The following is a 23,222-nucleotide window of genomic DNA, read 5'->3' as shown; positions in this document are numbered from 1 at the left end:
ACTGTACACTCCCAAGTTTTTAGGAAAATAGTCAATATGGGAGTGTAAGAAATGAACTTTTAAGCTCATCTTGCATCCTTGAGCTTCATATGCTGCCAGCATGCATTATATAATGGTTTTGTAGTCAGGGTATATTCCCCAAAAACTTATGCACTACATTCTTGAAAGAGTCCCATGCTTCTTTTTCCTTTTCTCCCATTGTTTCCAAAAAGAGGGGATCGGATAAATGGGGTGTTGACTTTTCACCATGTATTCACCACAAACATAACAGAAGCTGTTGGAAGAAATTACACAACCTCTGCAAGCCATATTCCAGAAATAAAAATACAAGCACAGTAGCATTCGAATGCTGGATATAAACTGAGTGTGGCATTAGATGGCCAGCGAGATACTGAACTTATTTAGCTTGTTGAAACACGATCTAATCCAGGGGTCGGCAATTTGTCAAGTGAGAAGAGCCAAATTGTTGTGGAAACAGGATAACAAAAGTACCAGAGAGCTGCATATATGTAATATACATATGTATAGGATATGGATTTTTAGGGGGGAAAAGTTCAAGATGTTTTATTTAAAAACTTAATTAGAACGGTGTCCATGCGTCGCTTTCGATAGCTTTACTATATCTGGCAAATAGCTACTTATTTTTAATTGAATACATGATTTTTTGGCAGCTCTATCTCATAAACTCATAAGTTATAAGGCTGCTTGAGATGAGGTGAAATTGGAGTTTATGTCCAAAGAGCCGCAAATGTCTATGCAGAGAGCCACTCCTGCTGACCCCTGATCTAATCCAACAGCAGGTTGTTTATATTTATTCCTAGTATCCCAGATAACATGTCGAAACATGCTTAACCTCACCAGTAATATTACTCACTATCAACTTTTAACCTGTTTCTACACGATTATGCGACCTTCCTCCTAATGCTAAAACTACTTAATTCATTTCCCCCTACCACTACTCTCTTCAACCATTAACATTTTTATTTATTTATTGCCAAGTCCAGCTATAATTGATAGAATTAATGTGAGAAGTCTTTGTTTTAAGGCCATTTTTTAAATAAATAAAAAGAATACTAAATTTTAAGTTAACTAGGAATTTTATGCTAAATACAAACAACAACTTGAGTGTAACAAAAAAAATTGACGAGATGGAAATTTTTTGGTATTTTTTTTGTTTTTACCACGTTGAAATCTATAAGAAAATGTGTAAAAATCCTGTGCAGTTTTTTACTTGCAGACCTGTGTTATCCGAAACAATTTGGGACTGGTCATTTACGAAAAATATATTAAACACAAAACTGTACTGTATATAATTTGTATCACACATCTTACAAATACATATGTTACATAATGTAGTACATTAAAGTAGGCCTACAGTTTAGGTTAGCAGGGAGGAAGAGAGTGCTGCAACGAAACAGCATTAGCGGAAATTTGAATTTGACGACTGGAATGCTTTTGGTTAACCTATGTTTTGGTTGATTGGTATTCGGATAGTTGATGCTCTACTGTATTACATAATTTGGACTAAAGACATATTGTTAAGCAACTATCATGTACTAAATTTAATAATTATATTAATTTTGAATTAAGTAATTTAGAATGTTCTGAAAGAAAAAGTCTATTCATGATGAGACTTGAACTCAAACTTTTGCTTACCTTATAGATGATAATATGTAATTTGGAAGGGAAGATCAGACAGAGTGGTTCTCTGTCTGATCTTCCCTTCCAAATTAGTGGTATTCATAGTAGAAGTAGTGGATCTCTCAGACTATATACCATGCCAAAGTGAAAGAGTTGTTAAATTGTTCTGTTAAATTGGTGGTGTATATTTGAAATGGTATATTTTCATTTGACTATATTAATATTTCAAAATTAATAGTAGTATTTTAATTCTTAAATACTGATCCTGATTTTAAGCTAAAAATCTGTTATGTGTTTAAAATATAGGATAATCCTAATTAGTGGTAAAATAATTATATAACAAGTGTTTGTTGATCCTTTATACTGGTGATCTTGCAAATTATTAGCCTGTTAAATTTTAATTTTATACAAATATAATTTGTATATATATTTGAACACTGTTAATTCTTTATAATTATATTATTGTTATTTAGAGATAGAAAAGGAAAAATAATTAAAGCAGCTCCCTTTCAGTCAGTCCTTGCATCTGGCACTGTGGCAAGAGTTGCACCAAATCAAAAATGGTTTGGTAAGTAACGTTATAAAGCTATTTTACACTTTGTAGAATTTTAATTAGATCATACAGGAGCTTTGCAGAAAGTAACTGCTGTTTGGTTGTTGTAACAACAATAGTTAGAAAAATTTTATTATATAAAACTGAAACTACAACCTTTGATTATTTTTTTAACATAATTTCTAGCTAAATTGAGACACTTGTTATAATGATAAATAAGTTTCCATCTTTGTAGAATTCTACTGCCTTTGATTGAAGCCATGTCTTAACTCTGGATTATAAATCTTTATCATTCTCAAAGCAATGCGATGCAATCCATTTCTTCATGTGCATGAAAAGTTTGCAATTGTTAGATGCCAAATTAGAGATGTATGAAGAGTTTTCAAACAATTCCAATTGAATTGTTGCAGTAGGGTTTGAGTAAGCAGGCAGGTGTTGTCATTCAAGAAAACCTTTTCAGAGCTCAACATGTCATGATGCTTGTTCTGAATGAATTTTCTTAACCACTTCATCTGTTATCACAGTCAACTGATCACATTGTGATCACAACTGATTCATCTCTTCATTGTGAATGTTGGTCCAACTATTTTTGGACTATATGGCATCATTGTTTCAAACTACTCTCACTCACTATGTTCTCCTTATATACTTTGTAAAGTTGATGATAGATTCAGCCATTTTACCTTTACCTTTTGGCTAAGAGAAATGTTATTACTGAATGTATTTAACAGTTGGTGGGATTCTCAATTACAGCAAACATTTTGAACATGTTATTGAACAAATAACTGACACAAATTTCACTTTATCAATGCTATATGTTTACGTAATTTCTGTGCAAAAACGATGCCTTTATGTCTCATATTTCAATTACTACATGAAAATAGAAGTTACTTTCTGGATAGCTCTCATATATTACACATTTAGTAACAATATTTGTTATTTATTTTTAAATTTAAATTTTTATATTACCACTAAATATACTTGTGTACAACAACAATTGCACTTGATAAAACAGTTATGATTATAGTATTTGAAAAAGTACTTAAAAACTTTTTTGTATTTATGTTATAAGTCAAAATTTAATGTATAAACTAATTCTAATATTAATGTATCATAATAATAACTAATAAAAATTTATAACAAGTTTATTTATTGCTTTATTATTTATAACTAACATTTAAACTAGAAATATTCAAAAGTAGAAGCATTAGTTACTTTTTACATTTAGGGGACTTTGGCAGAGGTCAGATTATAGACCTTTGTGAAGGTGGTTTATCAATCAAAGATTATTGTTGACTGATGGTTAGTTGCAGTTCATTATTTTACATAGAATATGGAACAAATGGATAGGAGAGGGTACACATATCCGTAGATCCAGCCCAGATTTTTAGAGGTTAATTAGTGCAAGATTGTCACATTGATCAGAATTTCATTTTCATACAGAAACATAGTGCAACAAGTAAGATATGCTACAAATGTAGTTGTTGGTGGAAAATTTTCAAGATCCACTGCAAGGAGACATCTACATCAATCTGTGCTTTATTTTTTCTCACAGACCATTGTTGTACTACCAAAAACTTCAATCCACTCAGACGCTTTTTTTTTTATTTCCAGTACTATTTAATAAAATAATGTTTAGAGACAAACGTTTTTGATCTAGGCAAGATCTTCCTCAGATCAATATATCAATAAAATGGAATGCATTTTGGATTGTTAATGAATTTTGGAAAAAATGAAACTTTTGAATACATAAAATGCAAAAAATAGCACAGCATTCACGTAACTACAGAAAAAGTACAAGAAAATGTATAAAAATAAAAAATAAACATTAAAATTGATGTGTCCAGTATATTATTATGACGACTCGATGCTCTTATGTGCTTGCGTCATCAATGTTCTCTTGTGTACACAGTGTTTTCCAAGCATATGACAGGCATTTATCCTTTTTAAAGTTGATACAGTGGCAACTTTTATGCCTTTGTGTCCTTAATAATAGTAATAAATTAATTTAAACACTGATATATTGGCCTTTGTTTTCTGATTTTAAAAATTTCAATGGCTTCAATTTAAAAATTTTTAAAAATTGCACAAGGAAACAACGTTGATGCACGCACATAAGAGGATTGAATTATTGTATTAATATACCAGATACATTGATTTTTAATGTTTATTTTTTATTTTTATACATTTTCTTGTACTTTTCCTGTAGTTCTGTGGATACTGTTCAAGTTTTTGTATTTTATATATTCGAAAGTTTTTTTTTTAATTCATTAACATTCCAAAATGCATTACATTTTATGTTGATCTGAGGAAGATCTATCCTAGATCAAAAACATATTAAACAGTACTGGAAACAAAAAAAAAGGAGTACTGGAAACAAAAAAAAGGCTCTAAGTGGATTGAGGTTTTTAGTAGTAAGATATTACTTTCCAGTCTCACTTGTGTGAAGTTATTTCTCCATATACCATTGTTAACACTACTTTTGAGCCAACAGATCTGTGAGATTACAGGGGTGCAGAGAAAGAATTTTGACAGTAGACATGCTATGGCTATTACTGATGAGTCCTGATTTATTCTTAGCAGAAATGACATGCAGAGATATAATGGAAAAGAGGGCAATTGGCAATTTTATCATATATCATTGGATGGCATACAGTGCAAACTCCCAGAATTATGGTTTGGGCTATTTGTTTCAGTTCTAGTCATTATCCTCAATAGACTTAATGCTCAAAAGTACATAAAAAAGATTTTAAGACTCGTAGTTTTACATTGTTTGGTGCAGCATTCTGTACAATTTTTCAGCATGATAATACCCATTCACATATTGCAAGAATCACTGTTATTACTACACAGTATGGGAAAACTCTTCCCTGATCTTTCTTCACTTTAAAATGTCTGAGATATATTAAAACAACACTTTTAAAGATTACCTCACTCTGCTACCAATCTGACTGAACTTCAATCACAAGTTAAAACAAGCATAATTAAACATCTCTCAGGATGATATTGACCATCTTATTGAAAATATGCCATGCAGAATTAATGCATGTATCATGTAGACATACTTAACTACCATGAAATCTGGACACACTATCCCTCTTCCTTGATTTCATCTCCCCTTATTAACTCATAAACTTATTGCCCCAAACTTCCTACTGTTGAAAGTTGTTCTAATGTTTAGATTTATTAATGTACAATACATGCAATGATTTTTAAGGCACAAAATAGAGCTTGGTCTTTCACTGTGCAGATGTTTATTTTTCCTATTTATTATCATGGCAACATTATTTCATTCAAAATTTCCTCTGTGTAATGTGCACTTTATACACATGTTGAGTCTCACTGTCAAATCTGCATCCACTATTTTTATGCCACAAGTTTCAAAAGTTTCCTTTACTCAGATGTTTTTGCTAAGCTTTACTTTTTCAACCTGCTTTTATGTGGGATCACATAAAAGCAGGTTGAAAAAGTAAAGCTTAGCAAAAACATCTGAGTAAAGGAAAGGAAAAGGAAAAATGCAAGAATTGCTTTTATGTGGGATCACATAAAAGCAATTCTTGCATTTTTACAAGATTTTATATTTAAACAAATTTTATGTGAAGTTTTTTGGATGTTAAGGTTAGCAACTTCAATCACATGCAAGGTCATCACAACCTATTCAACATGGAATACTTTTCAAATATTAATAATAGACCAATATTAATTAGTAGTCGTTGACATCCTTTCTTCCAGGAGGAGGTCAACTACTACTTTTGTTTGAATTTACTTCAACCCCCTTCTGCAATACTCCCTTCTTCCTATTGGACAAGCAGTAGGTGGTATTCGAATAGGAAAATTTCATAATGCAAGGTTACCACTAAGCACAAAATATGATTTAAGTGGTTTTTGAGGATGCCAAGTTTAAATATTTGGTCCATTTTTGTGAAATTTGATTCATTGGAAGATTACCATTTGATACTACATGACCAATAAAATTGTGGCATTTCATACCATCCAAGTATTGTGTTAAACATAACAATGGTAGGCTAAAATAACTAAAATTTTTTATTTGGATTTTGTTTTAATTTTTCTTATATTATAGTACTTGATTTATATAAAAAGAAAGGTTATCTTATGTAAGGGTTTATCACACCAAATGACCAATCTAACACATTTAAAAATTCATTAATCCTCTACTGTACACAATTTTAAAAATTTTACCAAATATTATAATGTAATATAATAGAAGGGTTAAAAATATGAAATAATCTAATAATTTTAACCTTTGTTTTTATTTTTTGCTGAGCAATACTGGACTTACCTGCTAGTTGCATATTATTTTAAAATAAAAAAATATTTAAATTTCATGTTTATAAAATTTGTTGATTTAAGAGTTTTATTATTGAAAATTAAAATACATATATATATATTATAATCAAAAATATATATATAATTTTGACTCTGTATTAGGAAATACAAGAATTTTAACTCAGAATGCTCTTCAAAAATTTCAAGAAGAACTTGGAAAAGCAATAAAAGATCCATATCAAGTTGTTATGAATCAAACCAAATTACCTGTCTCTCTTCTTAATGAAAGTTGTAAAGTAAGTAAAAGATATTTTATACATTTATTAATATTAATTTCCAAAAATATAGAATCTTGTGTAATACTTAGTTAACTTATATTTCAGACTTAAAATTTTTGTTAGCTCATCAGCCAGGAATTTCTTATTCTGTACATTTATGAATTAACTAGCTGTTACCTGTGACTTTGCCCGCTCGGATTTTGCAAGCAAACACCATTTATATTCACTATTTCAACAACCATAGTAATTGTTATATAACACCTACCGCTGAGAATGANTGTAAAGTAAGTAAAAGATATTTTATACATTTATTAATATTAATTTCCAAAAATATAGAATTTTGTGTAATACTTAGTTAAGTTATATTTCAGACTTAAAACTTTTGTTAGCTCATCAGCCAGGAATTTCTTATTCTGTACATTTATGAATTAACTAGCTGTTAGCCGTGACTTTGCCCACTCGGATTTTGCAAGCAAACACCATTTATATTCAGTATTTCAACAACCATAGTAATTGTTATATAACACCTACCGCTGAGAATGATGAGAATTGCTGAGAATCAAACAAACTTTTCAATTTGATCAATTTTCTGGAACGTTTACAATCATTCTATAATCGAACCAATATACAATAACAAATTCAAATTTAAAACGGTTCAAACATCTGATTAAAAAATCAAAATATATAAAAATATTTATAACAATGTTCGAAATGTTATCAATTTAATACACCTAAGTACTCAATGAAGACTAGACGTAGTTGAAAACAAAAAATTGCATCTAAAATAGTACAGAAGAAGCTGTTCTTCAGGTTAAGCCTTAATCTTTTCCCCCTCTCCACGGGGGGGAATTTCGAAAATCCCCTTCTTAGTATGATGTACCCTAACTGCGTACAAAATTTCACCTCTTTAGGTTTAGCAGTTTGCTCTGGGCAATGATGAATCAGTCAGGACAAGTNGAAGCCGTTCTTCAGGTTAAGCCTTAATCTTTTCCCCTTCTCCACGGGGAAAATTTTGAAAAACCCCTTCTTAGTATGATGTACCCTAACTGCGTACAAAATTTCACCTCTTTAGGTTTAGCAGTTTGCTCTGGGCAATGATGAATCAGTCAGGACAAGTAATTTTATATATTTAGATTATATGCATAATTCAGTAATTGAACAAAGGCAAATTATAGTATTGTGTATACTTGTTTTAGAGAGAGTCATATTTCTACTTTATAATTTGTAAAAAAAATTCTAATAATGAAAAATGACTAGATATGATTATAGCATTGTTAGATAAGTACATTGAATAACAACATGTAAAAGAAATTTTTATTTATATATTTAGGAAAAGATAACCTAATATCAAAAGTTATATTTTGCAAAAAATTCTGTACAAATTACTTGTACCAATGAATTGTAGGAACTTTTTCTGTTGATCATTATTTTGAATTCTTAAAGCATTGCTATATAATTTCTATTCAGGCATAGATTTAATTGTTTTGCTGTGCTATCTTTTTAACTAACGGAATTTTTTTATTTTGTTATATTGACATTTGCATTTCCTTTCATTTTATGAGAACATATACAGTGAAACCTCCATTAACGGACACTCCCAAATAGCAGACACCTCTACTTAACAGACATTTTTACAATTCCTAGACCCTTCAAATGGGATCTATAATATTTATTTCTAAATAGCAGATACTCTAAATAACTGATGCTGTTGTCCATAACCTACCTTATGAAAACACAAAGTTTTGCCTTCAATATTCTGAAAGAATTAATTACATATGAAACATTCTAAAATGAAAATAAAGAATCAATTCATTTACTCTTTCAGACCATGAATTTTGACCATAGGACTGACTTAATAGGAATAGGGCATTGAATAAGGACTGACTTAAAATAGGAATAGGGGAGGAGGACAGATTGTAAAAAGCTGATCAATATTCTTTATCTGTTAGACATGGTTAAGTCATCAATCACCATTTATTGTCATACATATCAATCTTATTAAATTTCTGTATTATTGGTGGAATTAAGTTTATGGTACCAAGAAACCATAAACTTCTCCTGGGTTATTCATTCATTTGATAAGAATTGTAGTACAGTAGTAATGAAAAAGAAACAGTTTTAAGGTTATGACAACAATGTTTATTTGGTGAAAATTTAAAGATCATGTTACAAAGGTGATTTGCCCACCACTTTAAAGTGTAGGAAGATATTCGGTTTTCACACATTTATGATGTAATTTATAATCTTAACAGCTTGGTGGTGGTTAAAGTGTAATTTTTAATAAATTATTTATTGAAAAAAGCAAAAATATTTGTAAAATTACACCTGCTTGATAACTACAAAGCAGACAAATCACTATATTGATTTTTATTAGTCACTTCAATCATAAATGATGTTATAAATGCAAGAATATCAAATTCATTTCTTTCCCCTTAAAGTGGCCAGCAAATTGCCTTCGTAACTCATTTGAACTTTCATTGCTTAAACTGACCTTTGTCCACCCTTCTGTTCATAATAACAGTTTTGTTTTTCTTTTTAATTACTTCCACCCAGGTCATTTCTGATGAATTAATAATTAATCAATATTTATGTTTTGTCATAATTTTTATGTTTCATTTATCAAAGTATCATGTTCAATCTGTTTGCTATTTAGAATTCAATTAAAATGAGATTTATACAGCTTTGCACATTCTTAATGCAAATTTGATGTTTATGTAATCCATCATATTCTTCACTAATGATAGCCATGTTAAAATATAGTATGGTTGTTAGTTTGTACCTCCTGATAGTGGACACCTCTAAATAGTGGACAAACTTCTTAGTCCCAATGGTGTCTGCTATTCAGAGGTTACAGTATAGTTGATGAAGATTAAAAGATAGATTGGATGATGCTGCCAATGTTTCAAATCTTTTGATGAAACTTAAAATTTTTAAATTCTATTTTACTTAACTAAGCTCTTTCATATATAGACAATTCTGCTTGAATTATTTGAATGATCAAATGATAAGGCCAGATTAATTATCAGGCTGATCTGGACTAAAGTTAAGCCACCTTGTATTAAATTTAATAATTATGTTAAGTTGTGAAAAAAACAAATTAATTTAGACTATTCTGGAAAAAGTGTAGTACAAATGATGTAATATCTACAGAATTAATTAATCAAGTTCTAGTCCAATAATTAATCCAGCCTAATCATTTGGTGAACAGTTCCTTTTACTTTTAATAATCTTATAAAAGTTTTTTATAAAATATGTTTGAAAAAATTTAATGAAACAATTAAGTCTGGCTAGCATTAACTTTATGCCAGCTAAAAAAAACACTACACAGTTAGCAACCACAATATGCATCCAAGTTCTGATCACTCAAACAAAAATGACTTGTGTTTTTACTATAAATGGAAACAAGACAAACAAATGTTAGGATTCTCTTAGTTAATTAGTAAAATGGATATTCTTTCCATAAAGAGTTTACATGTATTAATTTTTTATTCTGTTCAGCTTTATGCTATAATTAATTTTTTTTGTTTTTGTTTTTGGTGTAAGTTTCATTATATTCTTTAAAATTAAAAATTATTATAAACTATATTTTGCATTTTACAATTTGCATATTCTGCATTCATATTAAACAATGCTCAGATATATTTAAATATTACCTTTTGTAATTATTCATTATGTATTTATTGTTCTAATATAGAATAAGAGAGTTCATATACTGGAAACTGAAAGCTTTACGAGAACATTTGGACCAAAAGCACAAAGAAAACGCCCAAATGTAAAAGTCACAGATCTTGAAGTAAGTAGTATTATATAAATAAATAAAATAAAGAAAAAATTAAAAATTTGTTCCAAGTAAAAATATCTAATTAATTCTTTATTAATTGTTTATAAAATGATTAAATTTATGGTGTTTTAAATGTAATTAACTGTAACAGGGTTCATAACAGAGTTACTTTTAGTAAATAATAATAATTTTTTTTACATATTTAATTATTAGAGTTACTTTTTTCCATTAAATTTCCAGGATACTTTAGAACAGAAAGAGCTAAATTATTGCTATATTTTAATTGACCATGTGTGATATGTCCTTAATTAATCTTTTATTATTGAACTTTAAACATTCTTTGTGAATAAAATATTAGTTTGTGTGATTATAAGTTAAATAAAAAAATTGAAAGTAACAAAACATCTTTTAAAACTTTTGATTGAAATGCAATGCAAGTTATTTCCATAATAGACTTTATTTAAAAGCTTATCTGCTGTCATATTCTATATTTTGGAAGCTTCTTTAATTAGAAATATGTTTTAAGAAAGTTCTGATATAAGCATATGACATTACAAAGTAGTGACTAAAGTTTTTCAGTGTAATGTAATATTTTTCTCATCATTATTGCAAATTTTTATCTATGAATTGCTAAAAAATGAATCATTTACAGTTTCTTCATGTAGATCTCAGCTTCATTTATTGATAGTAAGAATAAGTATTAGTTTATTTTACACATGTTATACATATATCACACAATTGTTTATTCATCTTATTTCAAGTTTGGGGATTGTTTCTAGCTTCACACAAAAGGGGCACCTATACAATCATCCATAGTCAGTGAGTTTGCCAAATTGTATTTGCAGTTTGTTGAACCATCTATAATTGAACAGTATAAGGAAGAAATATTACTCATGTTAGATATATGGTGGAGGTTTTAACTATTATAAAATGGCAAAAAGCTTAATTTTGAGGGTAGGGATGGGTTTTATAAAAAATTGTAAATACTAATAATGAGTAAAATCATCATTAAGTCCAACCCTACTGGAGATACACATGACCCCCTTTATCTCCCCACTCCCTCAACCTTTAATCACCAAAATTTAAAAGCATCGATCCTCCTAATAAACAAATCTCCCTGCAAAATTTCAGAAATTTTGACAAAAAACACGGAAAGCTCCAAAGAGGGTGAACAAAATTGTGTCCCCTTCACATATACATACACTTACACACAGACACACTAACATCCATACAAACAGAAAACCCCCAAATTTTTTTGCATTTCTCAATGTTTCAAGGTCCCCTAACCAAAAATGTAAAAATCTTAGAGAGGTCATTTTTTTTACCAATTGCCATACTTTCCCTCTGTTAAATATAACAGATGGGAAAGTAAAAATGGAATAAGGGGAGAAGTTTAAAGTCATTTAGAAGTTCCATGAAACTTCTAAAGAAACATACTAATGATGGAAAAGGAACTCTCAAGATTATATCTGTAAGGAAAGGATCAGTCTTTCAAAGAATTCATAACAACAAGGATGCTAGAAAGAAAAGTGGAGTGGGAGGAAGGAAAGCATATGTAGGGAGAACTCTCAGATCCCTAAAATAAAGAATAAGCGAGCACAAAGAATTCCTCAAGAAAGGAAAAATTAACCTTGTGAGTTAGTCAGCTATGGTGCTATCCCTATGTAGTGGAGAATAAACGTGGGAAATTTTGTAAGTATTTTTCCACGTTTTTTCTCATTACCATTTTGGAAAAACATTATGTAAACAGTTATGTCTAGTAAAGAAAATTTTTTTTATTGTTACATAATTCATTTTTTAGGTACATTTTTTTTTTGCGGTAGTTTTTGGCAATATCCGCAAAATTCTTTTGCAGATATATCCGTCCTTCACCACTGCCACACGATTGCCCTTGACTGATATATCTGTCGGTCATTGCTGAATGGTTAATGTTGCCTTGGCGGAATATGTTTATTTGAGTAACAGAGCAGAACCACAATGGAAGTAGGTGAGCCTAGGATAATCATACCAGAAAAAAGGAATATGCCAACAAGAATAGTTGAAGAACTGGCAATAGTCAATAAATGAGATTGCATGGTTGACAAGAAGAGGGAGGGAATGGCGTGGATCTTTGGTCTTGGTACCAAGAAAGGATTCTCTTAAATATAAAGATCTGTAAAAATTAGCTTAGAAATACAGGAAATTAGAAGATATGATAAGAAAATGTGAGAAGCCCATACTAGGTGAAGGTTAGAATTTATTGTGATATTATAATATTTTAGATGTGGTTTTTTATGTTTTTAAATAAAAACGTAAATGTTCATTTGTTCAAAATCTTAAATCTCCGAAAGTTCTTAACCGATTGCTTTGAAATTTTGACACAATGTTGTATTCGAATACATGTGTGTTTTTATATTATATAGATGTCGAAATTTCCCCCGTGGGGGAGAGGGACAAAATTAAGGCTTACCATGAAGAACTCGTCTTCTATTATAATATTTTAGATGTGGTTTTTTATGTTTTTGATTGTGTTTTAATAGGATACGTTAAGAGAATGTACACTAAGAAGGGATTTTTCGAAATTCCCTCCCGCGGGGAATGCATTTATAATAGATACATTTTGAGCCATAGCAACATGTGGCCGGGTACAGCTAATTAGTGTAATACAAAAGATCATCTGATTAAATTTGAATTGTAAAAATTGTTTGCAAATAATTAGTAAAGTTTTACTCTGTAAAAAACTCATGAGAATAAGGGCATGAAGATTTGTTGTTTATAAATTTTAATTTAATTAAAAATTTTTGTAACTTTGAAAAGGTGATATGTTGTTTTAGAATTTGAAACTAATTTTCAAAGGTTCTATAGGAAATATATTTTGAATTTGAAAGTGTTCTATTGAAAATTTGTTTTAGAATTGCAAAATCATAAAATGAAATTTTGAATTAATAGTTCGATTGTGTGAAAGTTTATATTACTTGTGGTTGTTTAATTCTGTGGGATTGAAAAGGTATCTGATGATGTATAAAAAGGATCTTTGTAAATGAATTAGCATCTTTTATGTGGTTAACTGTATTAGAAGGGAAAAAAATTCACTTATTTTTTTAAAGTCAAAATATGTTTGATTTTTAAAAATTGCAAGCAGATTTTTATTTCTTTCGAACTTAAATGTAGCAAAGTCAAATATTTATAAAGAAAAAATGTATATTTTGTAATTTTAAATGTGAGATTAAGGAAAGATGCCAAATACAGTAAGATCCTGAAGTAAAGATTACTTCATTGAAAAATAATTTTTAAATTTTTCTTTACTTTATGTAAAACTTATAAATTTTTACAGATTAATAAATATATACAATATAATCTCTGAATAGCAGACACTGTCTGGATCAAGAAGTTTGTCTGCTATAATTATTATTATTGCTATTTAGATGTACAGTACATGCTGGCGGCTATACTGTATCTTAATTAACTTGGTCATCATATAGTGGAGAATACGATGGATTATGAAAATATCAAATTTGCATTAGGAATCTGAATATACTGAAAAGTATACGTAGCATGTATAATTAAAATATATATACAATATATTATTTATTTTTTCAGCTATAAAAATCTCGTTTTAATTGAATCTTGTTCAAATGTCAAATTATGAAGGCAATTTGCTATCCACTTCAAGGGGTGGGAAATATATTCAGAATTGTTACATTTATAATGTCATTTATGATCTAAGCGACTAATAAAAATTGATAGAGGGATTTTTCTGCTTTGTAGTTATCAAGTACTTTTTAAACTTTTTGAGCAATTTTGCTCTGAAAAGAGCAAAATTGCTCAAAAACTGATTCATTAAAAATTATCCTGTAGCCATCACAAAGCTGTTACGACAATAGCATTTGTTTGGTGAAAGTTCAGAGGTCGTGTCACAAAGGCGATTTGTGAACCACTATAAAGTGTGGGAAGATATTCTGTTTACTTGCATTTATGATCTTAAGTTTCTTCTTCATTACTACTGTATTATAGTTCTTGTTGAATGAATGAATGACTTTGGAAAAGTTCGAGCTTATGATACCAAAAAACTATTGTCGGGATAAAAATCGTCTGTCATGCGATTTCCCACGCTTTTCCATTCATTCGACGAGCGATGGTTGTCACCATGGAAACGGCAATCGGACCACTTTTGAAGACTCGACCACTGATTGGTTGAGAGACATCGGACTCGGACCATTGGCGGATGTTGTGTAGCGCTGCTAAGCGCTGATTGGTGGAATCCAATTCGGCTTAAATCCATATAAAAGGATTGAGTTATGGTGGGAAGTTTAGTTTGCCTTGGACGCATGAAGGGAACTCATGTTTGACTTTAGTTCGCCTAAGCTGGCCCCAAAGATTGTTTCGTCTCATTGGGCTGTAAATGACTTTAGAGTTAGTTCGTTGCAAGATGTCTTTTCGACGGACTTGTTGTAGTGGATAAATGTGTTGAACTTTGTTAACATCTGACGTTTTGTAAATGTTTGTTTTGTGAACCTTTGTAACTGTACATATGCTTACTTTCAATATATATATAAGTTTTTGAATTTATCTGGCGTATGTGTGGTTTTGAACTTGACTACTATAATTTCAACAATAAGACAGAAGTTTAATAACATTAATATGTATAATGATAAATGATGATTGACACCTTAACCAGATTAGTCTTCTTTTACAAATAAAAGAAAATTGTTTGACTTCTTATAACCTCCCTCCTCCCCTATTCCCAATTTAAACCAGTCTTTATTTGATGCCTGTGTTCAAAATTTGTCATCTGAAAGAGTATTTGAACAAATTTTTTATTTTTGTTTTAAAATATTTTGTACATAGTTAATTCTTTCAGAATATTGAAGGTGGGACATTGCATTTTTGTAAGTTGGTTATGGATGATGGCATCCGTTATTTAGAGTGCCCACTATTTAGAGGTAAATATAATAAATGTCTTATTTGAAGGGTCTGGTGATAGTAAAAATGTCTGTTAAATAGAGGTGTCTGCTATTTGGGAGTGCCCGTTAAAGGAAGTTTCACTGTATTATATTTTCACAATATAAAAAATTATGTTTTTACCTTCTTATTTAAGAACTATAAATATAATTTTGTATTTACAGAGAAATACCAAATAAAATTTATTTATCTATCTATTTACAATATTATTTCTTAAGTTATAGATTAAGAGTTTTGAAAGTTGCTGTAATTATTATATATATTTATTACTAAAAATTACTGAACAGACTAAATAGATATATAAATGCTAATGTACATAAATTTATATTTAGAGTCTAGTATCAGAAATTGAAAAGTCTACAAATAATTATTCTGAAGAAAATGATAAAGATTTAGTAACTGAGAATGAAAAACTGAAACAAGAACCTAGAGAAATGATAATGTTTAAAGGCCAGTCTAAAAGAATCTGGAATGAATTATACAAGGTAGGTGAATTGAAATATTACTTCAGTTTTTATCATTATGAATATATAAGTTGAAAGCTTATAACTATCTAAGATACTGTTTACTTTGATAGAGAAATACTTGTGTTGACACAATTACATAAGTTAATGAATAAAAATAATTTAAATCAGCAATTCCCAAATTGTGGTCTGTGGCTCTTTGGGTACCAACAAGTGAACAAATTCTTAGGGAAAATGTAAAGTATTCCAAATTTTCCAGGGAAATTAGAACTTCAAGTTGCAGAAGATGGTAAATGATATTTTTAAAATGCTGAATGTGTTGAATCTCTTTCTCTAAGGCAATAACACGAACATTTGGAAACTCTGAGATTTTAGCCTTTAGAAACGTTACTACTATGCAGAAGAAAACTGAATGATGGTGATGGCAAAGACTGTTTTCTCATGTTGTAACAGTTTGCTACACCTAATGAATTTAGTTTGATCCACCAACTTAAATATATTTCTGAAAAGCATCTGACAAATTCAGTGACTGGTTTGAAAAATACTTTTCAGAAGATGTGGAAAAATTTGCTTGGATCTAAAATCTGTTCAATGCTAAGATTTTCTTCTTCTGAATTAGGTGTCTTCAGTAATAAAATTTAGCAGCATAGAGGAAACTGAGTTAGGATATCAGTAAAAGATAAATATCAGCTTGTAAGTGCTAAAACTCACCAAATTATAATTTTATTTGTGACATTATAACTGTAAAACTGGATTTCATAAGTTGCTGTTATTTTATCAAGTACTATGAGAAAATCAGTATGAATCAGGAAATGAGATTGGTAGTCTCCAGTTTGATTCCAAGGTTTATGAAGCTGTGCAGTATCCAACATATGTGCACATTTTTTTCATAACTGTAATTATTTAAAAATGAAATATGAATAATGGATTTTCTCAATTTGTGTTTATTATTATTTCAAATGGGCTACTAAATTGTTAAAATATAAATAGCTATTAAACTGTTTGGACTCAACTACTAAATAAATGAAATTATTCTTTTGGCCTAGGTATGTCATGATAAATTTGTTAAGAGACTAAGGATGTTATGAACTAAGGTTGGGAACCACTGATTTAAACTTATGACTATAAAAAATGATATGTTTAGAAAGTTCATTAGATATAATTTAAAATTAACTAAATGATTTAATGACTGCAGTCTAATCTGGTAAATAACCATTTGATATAGTTATTAGAATGTAAATCTCAATTTAACAACATATTATCAATCTGTTTGAAAATATTTTAAAGACATTGTCATTGAGAGCTACATATATTTGGAGTGTTTTCTTTAAAGGCCATTTATTTTAATAAGGATGCTGTAAAATATACTACTACTGGAATATGTTTTAATTTATGTACTGTACAGTAAGACATTCTTCTGAATTTATTAAATTCAATTCATTTGATTTGATATTAACAGTTTTAAACCAAATTAAAATATTAATTAAATTATCACCAAGGAACATATGAACAAAGAAAAATAACCAATTGCAACTATTATTGCCACTTTTGAATAAATATAATGCTTAAGATATTACTTCTAAGATTTTATGCTATTAGAGATTATTAAAGTCAAAAAATTCTATCTTCATTCAAACTAAAATAGTAAATATTAATAATAATAATAATAAATGTATCATCTTATATACATTATCTCTGGTAAGATGAAGAAATGACTCTTGTTTGACTTTTCTATCACTCTTAACAGGAGGTTAAGGGGATCATTAGGAAGTCTAATAAATTTTATATCGTAGTATAATTGAAAATTAAGTAATAATAAAAGCTTTATTGAAGTAAATTTATTGAATTATGATAAAAATCTGTTTAAAAACATTAAAAAATTAGCAATTAAGACAAAGTTAAAACTGTATATGTTGTATGAGATTTTATTATAAATAATTTTTATATTATTAACTAGCTATATCCGGCCACACGTTACTGTGCCTCAGTCTGGTTAAATGGAAAAGAAAGAAGAGAGAAAGCACACATTTCTAATATGTTTAATTTCACAATGCTTGTGGGTATACAATATTTTTTTGTTGTTCCATTGTCTGTGCAGATATAGAGATTGTCTGGTTTGCCGACTCTAGAACACGCAGCATATAATTGTCCATGTGAGAAGCAATCTGTGTCTAGATCTAAACTGCACAATTGCACAAAGCTCAGGGGCAATTGTAAAGATTGGCCCTGAGCTTTATTGATGGTGATTGCAAATGCCAATTGAATTGGGAATTGTAATCTCTTAAATTGAAATGGCATATCTGTTGGAATCATAGGAATGCGAGGAATGAGGATATCTTCACCTTTGAAAGGTCCTGTCAAGATTGTTGGTTCTACGACTTTGTTCATTAATTTTTTTACTGCAAGCTGCATGCCGTTTCAAAGCTTTGGCTGGCTGATTTTCATTGCAGTATGTGCAGTGGTATCCATGACTGATTGAGTGAATTCAAAAATTCTATTGAATAATTAACCGCTTCATCTGCTTCCACAATAGTGTCGATGGACTTGTATGTGACTGCCTTGCTTTGAATGTTAGACTGAATAATAATGTTAAGTTTGTAGAGGTCTTTGTTCTTGGCCTCAAGAATAGCTCATTCACTCAGCCAATCATAATTTTTATAATTAATTTTTATAATTGGGAAATACTTTTTGAACCAATTCTTCTTTTGACATTACAAGATTGCAGAAGTTACTAGGCAATGAAATTCGTTCTGAGGTGATATCAACTGGCACCTTTCCGTTCCCAATTTCCAGCAGTTGATGTGAGAATATCTCAGCTGATCGATTGTTTTACAGTTGGACGCACATATCTGTAGTTAATTTTAACGTCTTTATGTGTTGCCACAAGAGTATTTCAGGCAAGCATTTATTTCATCTGCTGGTGTTGATAGAGGAATTACAGGTAATGTTTGCGTGAAATCTCCTGCAAGAAATATTAATGTGTTCCCAAATGGTCTGATATTTCCACGCAAATCTTGCAATGATCGATCAAGAGCCTCAAGCGATTTTTTTTTGTGCGCTATTGTGCATTCATCCCAAACAATAAGTTTGCATTTCTGCAATACTTTTCCCATGCTGGATGCTTTGGAAATGTTGCACATGGGAGTTTCAATGAATTTCATGTTCAATGGCAATTTCAAAGTGGAATGAGCAGTTATTCCACCTGGTAGCAATGTTGCAGCTATTCCAGATGATGCAAGAGCTAAAGCTATGTCATTTTGGGATCAAATTGCTGCCAGAATCAATGTAATTAAGAATGTTTTACCAGTTCCTCCTGGTGCATCTAAGAAGATTTCTCCAACCCCATTATTGACAGTTTGCATTATTTGATCATAAATGCCTTTTTATTCAAGCGTTAGCTTACAAGTATTTGATTACACATAGGACAAAAGATCACTTGTGTTGTAATTTTGTTCACGATGCAATTCTATATCGAATGAAGCAGCAGCAGATTGATTTGGTGATGGCATTTCCAATTGATTGAGAACTTTGAAGATTTGTGCTTAGAAATTGCGAACAATCATTATCAATGCTTCATTGTAGATTTCTGCTGTAAAATCCATGTTCATATTTGAATTTTTCTTGCTTATTCAATGGAAAATATCTTCAGCCATATGTGATTTATATTTCTCCCATAACTCTGTCAGAGATGAAGGAGAGCAGACGGTCAGTATGCTTGCAAACAATGCACGAATTTGATTTGGATGTGACGTGTTGCATGCATCATTAATGCATACATACATCTCAGTGTTGGTCGTTCTCCAATAAATTCAGAGCTTGACATGCACTACAGAAAGTGGCATATGTAATGTCGTTGACAATTTTCAATTGCTGGAAAGACGTTGGACTGGGAACATTTACCAACAGCATGCGAAGAAAGAAACATTTATCTTATCTTGATTGGGATGCACAGTGCACAGTCTGCCTATCATAATTTCTTTGAATATGCAAGGTTGTCTGTCAACTCACTCTACTCATTTTCATTATTGAAATGATTTTCTACTCGCATTTCGTGTGTAATACGTAGGCTCTTCCGAATACAGCAGTTTTTTTCGCAAACACGTCATTTTGACATAATGTGAAGAAAACAGTTAACTTTGTAGCTGGTGTATTCAGGGCTATTTGTTGCACATTTTCAGCTGTGAAATAAATGCTTTGTCCATTTTCTAGATGCACTGCTAAGTGAACAACAGCTGGACTTCGTTCATGTATGGGAAATGAAAGAATTTGCCATACAGTTTCATTGCTGCTTATGTATCTTCCAGCCTGATACTGTGCTATTTCATCAATATGTATGACTACATTCCTATCACTTCTTTCTGGTTGCACACCAAAAACTGTCATGTCACTGCTTTTATTCAAGTACTTACAAATATATTTAATCAATTTAATGGAGTTACAGTATTCCACGTTTATGTGTGCTTTGTATGTTTTTGATAGCAAAGGCGAATATGGAACAACTCACCGGTTATCTACTTTGATGTCACCGTTTCATGTTTGTATGGTTGCTAATTTACCCCATCATCTTCTGCTGATTTTCTTCTGTATAAAGGATATCCATTGTTTCCTGTAACTGTTTTGGATACTAATGCTCGAGGATATCGCTTAGAGCATTTTCTGTCTATCAAGCATGGTGAATTTGGATTCAGTTTACCACAAAGTCCTTGTATCATATTTTTTGTCACAACTTCGTGCAAATCCTTATTGACATTGGGATTGGGTATTTCAGCGCATATTACATCATCAATTTCGTTTGAAGTGATTTTGTTACAAAGCTAAATTAGTATATGTGCGTGTGGCAATCCTCTCTTTTTTACATTACTGAGTACAGTACATCCAGCTGTGAATAGACCCAAACACTTCATGTTTTACCATGAAATCCATCAGCAATTTCTTTTTCTGTCTGAAAACACGTGCTGTGATGTCATGCCTATCCACTGGCGATTGTCCAGGAAGTAAGAGCTGTTGTATATCGTCCCAAGCTGGATTGCATGTGAATGTAATGAATAGGTCTGTATGGCTGTAGTGATGAACATACACAATTGCATCTTGAGCATACTCATGCATATGACTGGACTGCCTGTATATGAATCATTAGTCATTTACAACTGTATCTTGCAAATGAAACATATTCTTCAGAGCAAAGCTTGGTCTGATTCAAACGGATGAATATCAAATGTTTTATTTTGATTTTTGCATACATATCTACAATGTATTGGTGAAACAATTGATGGCATTTCAAAATGTGATTGTCTTCATTTTGTCAAATCATTAATCGATATGAATAATAGTTCATTGTGCTGCATTTCATATTTGTTTCTTCACAAGTGGATTTATCATCTTGACATTGAAGTGATAGCCATCAGCACCATCCCAAAAAATGATTGGATATTGCTGGACATCGTAGCATCAATGAGTTTCTGCAACTTTTGTCAATTGATTGTTTCTCTGATGAACAACAATATTTCTAGGTTGGAATTGATCTCCAACTATAACAATTACCACTTCATCTATAGTTTGAGCATTGAATCTTCACAAGTGTTCTCCAGCAGGCATTTTGTCATAATAAATAACAATCTTGTGTGTATCAGATGGCATCATGTCAATTGTTGTTTGGAACAAACAAAATAAATTGTTTTTTTTTTTTTTTCTGTGAAGAAGGTCTTGCAGTTGGGAAACAATGGACCTTTTTATGCTGGTAGAAATTCCGCAGCATGCTTTGGGATGGCGCCGCAGCAGCATTGTCATCATTGATGAAATATATTTGTAGGAATTTGTTGAGCATCTGGGAATGGAAGCAGGGAGCCGACTTTGTGATACGTTTATCCTTTCACTTTGAAAGTTGGCATGAATTAAGCTGTTAAGAATTCTGTGCCAAATGATGTAATTTGGAAGCATGAGTTGTATTTCCTGATGTTAGATAGGAAATGCTCTGATTTGTAGTATATCTGGTATGCAAAGTTTTTAATGGCTCTGGCGGTTCTCTAAGTTGAGGCAGTTTAATTTTTCCAGTGGTGCAATACATTCATTTCTCCATTAAATTTCAGAGCCTTGCAATAAGGACATACTTCAGTCATAGTGCCTATGAGAACATGCCAACTCAAACTATAATCATCATCTGGGTTGTACTGGAATGCAGGGCAATTGTAATCGCGTGATTGCTGAGCATGGAGTTGTGTTTGACACTGATCTGCTGTTTGTCATTGACGTCTTTCAGTCACTCTCAACCTGTCGCGTTTCTTCTGTTGAGAACAAAGCAGATCTGAAGCTGCAGAACACAATCACCATGCTCGCAACCATGCAGCCAGACAGCATGGTTGCGAGCATGCAGCCAGTCTGCACTCAAGTCTGGCTGCACGTCGCTCTGCCGCTTCCTTGGCATGTATTTGAGCTATTCTTTGTCTGTTTCGCTTGTTCGCTGATGTCTGTTCTTCCTCAGTTTGATTTGCAATTACTCGTCATACTGCTTCCGCTCCGCGAGTACATTGACCTAAGTTTGATGTTCTGCAAGACATTATTTGGATGAACTAAAGCAGATCAATTGCTCTGAAAAAGAAGAAAAAGTTATAACAAAAACATATAAAATTGCAAAGCATTAAAAAACAAAGAAAATAAAAATACTAATGAAATATTTCAATTCAAATGCAGATCAATCGACACAGCTCAATTCCACTGGCAATTGCACTGAAAAGTAAGAAAAACAGTTAAAAAAATGAAATAAAAAACAATGAAAAAAAAAAACTATAGGCCTACTCATGAAGTGAACACTATGGTAAAAGACACAGCTCAATTCCAAGGCAATGTCACATGAAATAATGAAATCAAAATGAAAATAAATCAAAATGTATGAAAATTTAATTTAACAATGCAATCGGAAACATTGAAATGGAATGGTAAAATATTTAGTATAGAGTGTGTTGCTTTTACGTCCAACAGATGTCGCTGGTTTTAAAAAAAAACATGTTTTTATCTGTCACAGGTGTGACATCTATATAATAGTAGGTATATAAAAACACGCATGTATTCGAATGCAGTGATGTGTCAAAATTTCAAAGCAATCAATGAAGAACTTTATAATAATCTATATAAATAAAAATCTAAAAAGGCAAAAGCTTAATTTTGAAGTTAGAGATGAGTTTTTAAAAATATTGTAAATGCCAATAAAGAGTAATATTTTTATTAAGTCCAACCAAACTTGAGATATGACATGTGACTCCACCACTAAGTTTTTTTTTTAC

General features: G+C 30.7%; 1 protein-coding gene across 1 annotated transcript in view; it reads left to right on the top strand.

Moving 5' to 3' along the window:
* LOC111631112 (nucleolar GTP-binding protein 2-like) overlaps window positions 1-23,222 on the top strand; it is a 61,579-nt gene that overhangs the window by 11,020 nt on the left and 27,337 nt on the right. The window contains exons 3-6 of the mRNA XM_023375311.1: window positions 2,115-2,209; window positions 6,644-6,777; window positions 10,454-10,552; window positions 15,814-15,966. Of these exons, the coding sequence (XP_023231079.1) occupies window positions 2,115-2,209; window positions 6,644-6,777; window positions 10,454-10,552; window positions 15,814-15,966 (481 nt within the window). The remainder of the gene's footprint in view (window positions 1-2,114; window positions 2,210-6,643; window positions 6,778-10,453; window positions 10,553-15,813; window positions 15,967-23,222) is intronic.

This window comes from Centruroides sculpturatus, unplaced genomic scaffold (genome assembly GCF_000671375.1).
Source record: "Centruroides sculpturatus isolate CEXI.00-Female unplaced genomic scaffold, Cexi_2.0 scaffold550, whole genome shotgun sequence".
Taxonomy (NCBI): domain Eukaryota; kingdom Metazoa; phylum Arthropoda; class Arachnida; order Scorpiones; family Buthidae; genus Centruroides; species Centruroides sculpturatus.
The sequence above is the reverse complement of the archived record's forward strand: the minus strand, read 5'-3'. Positions and strand labels throughout refer to the sequence as shown.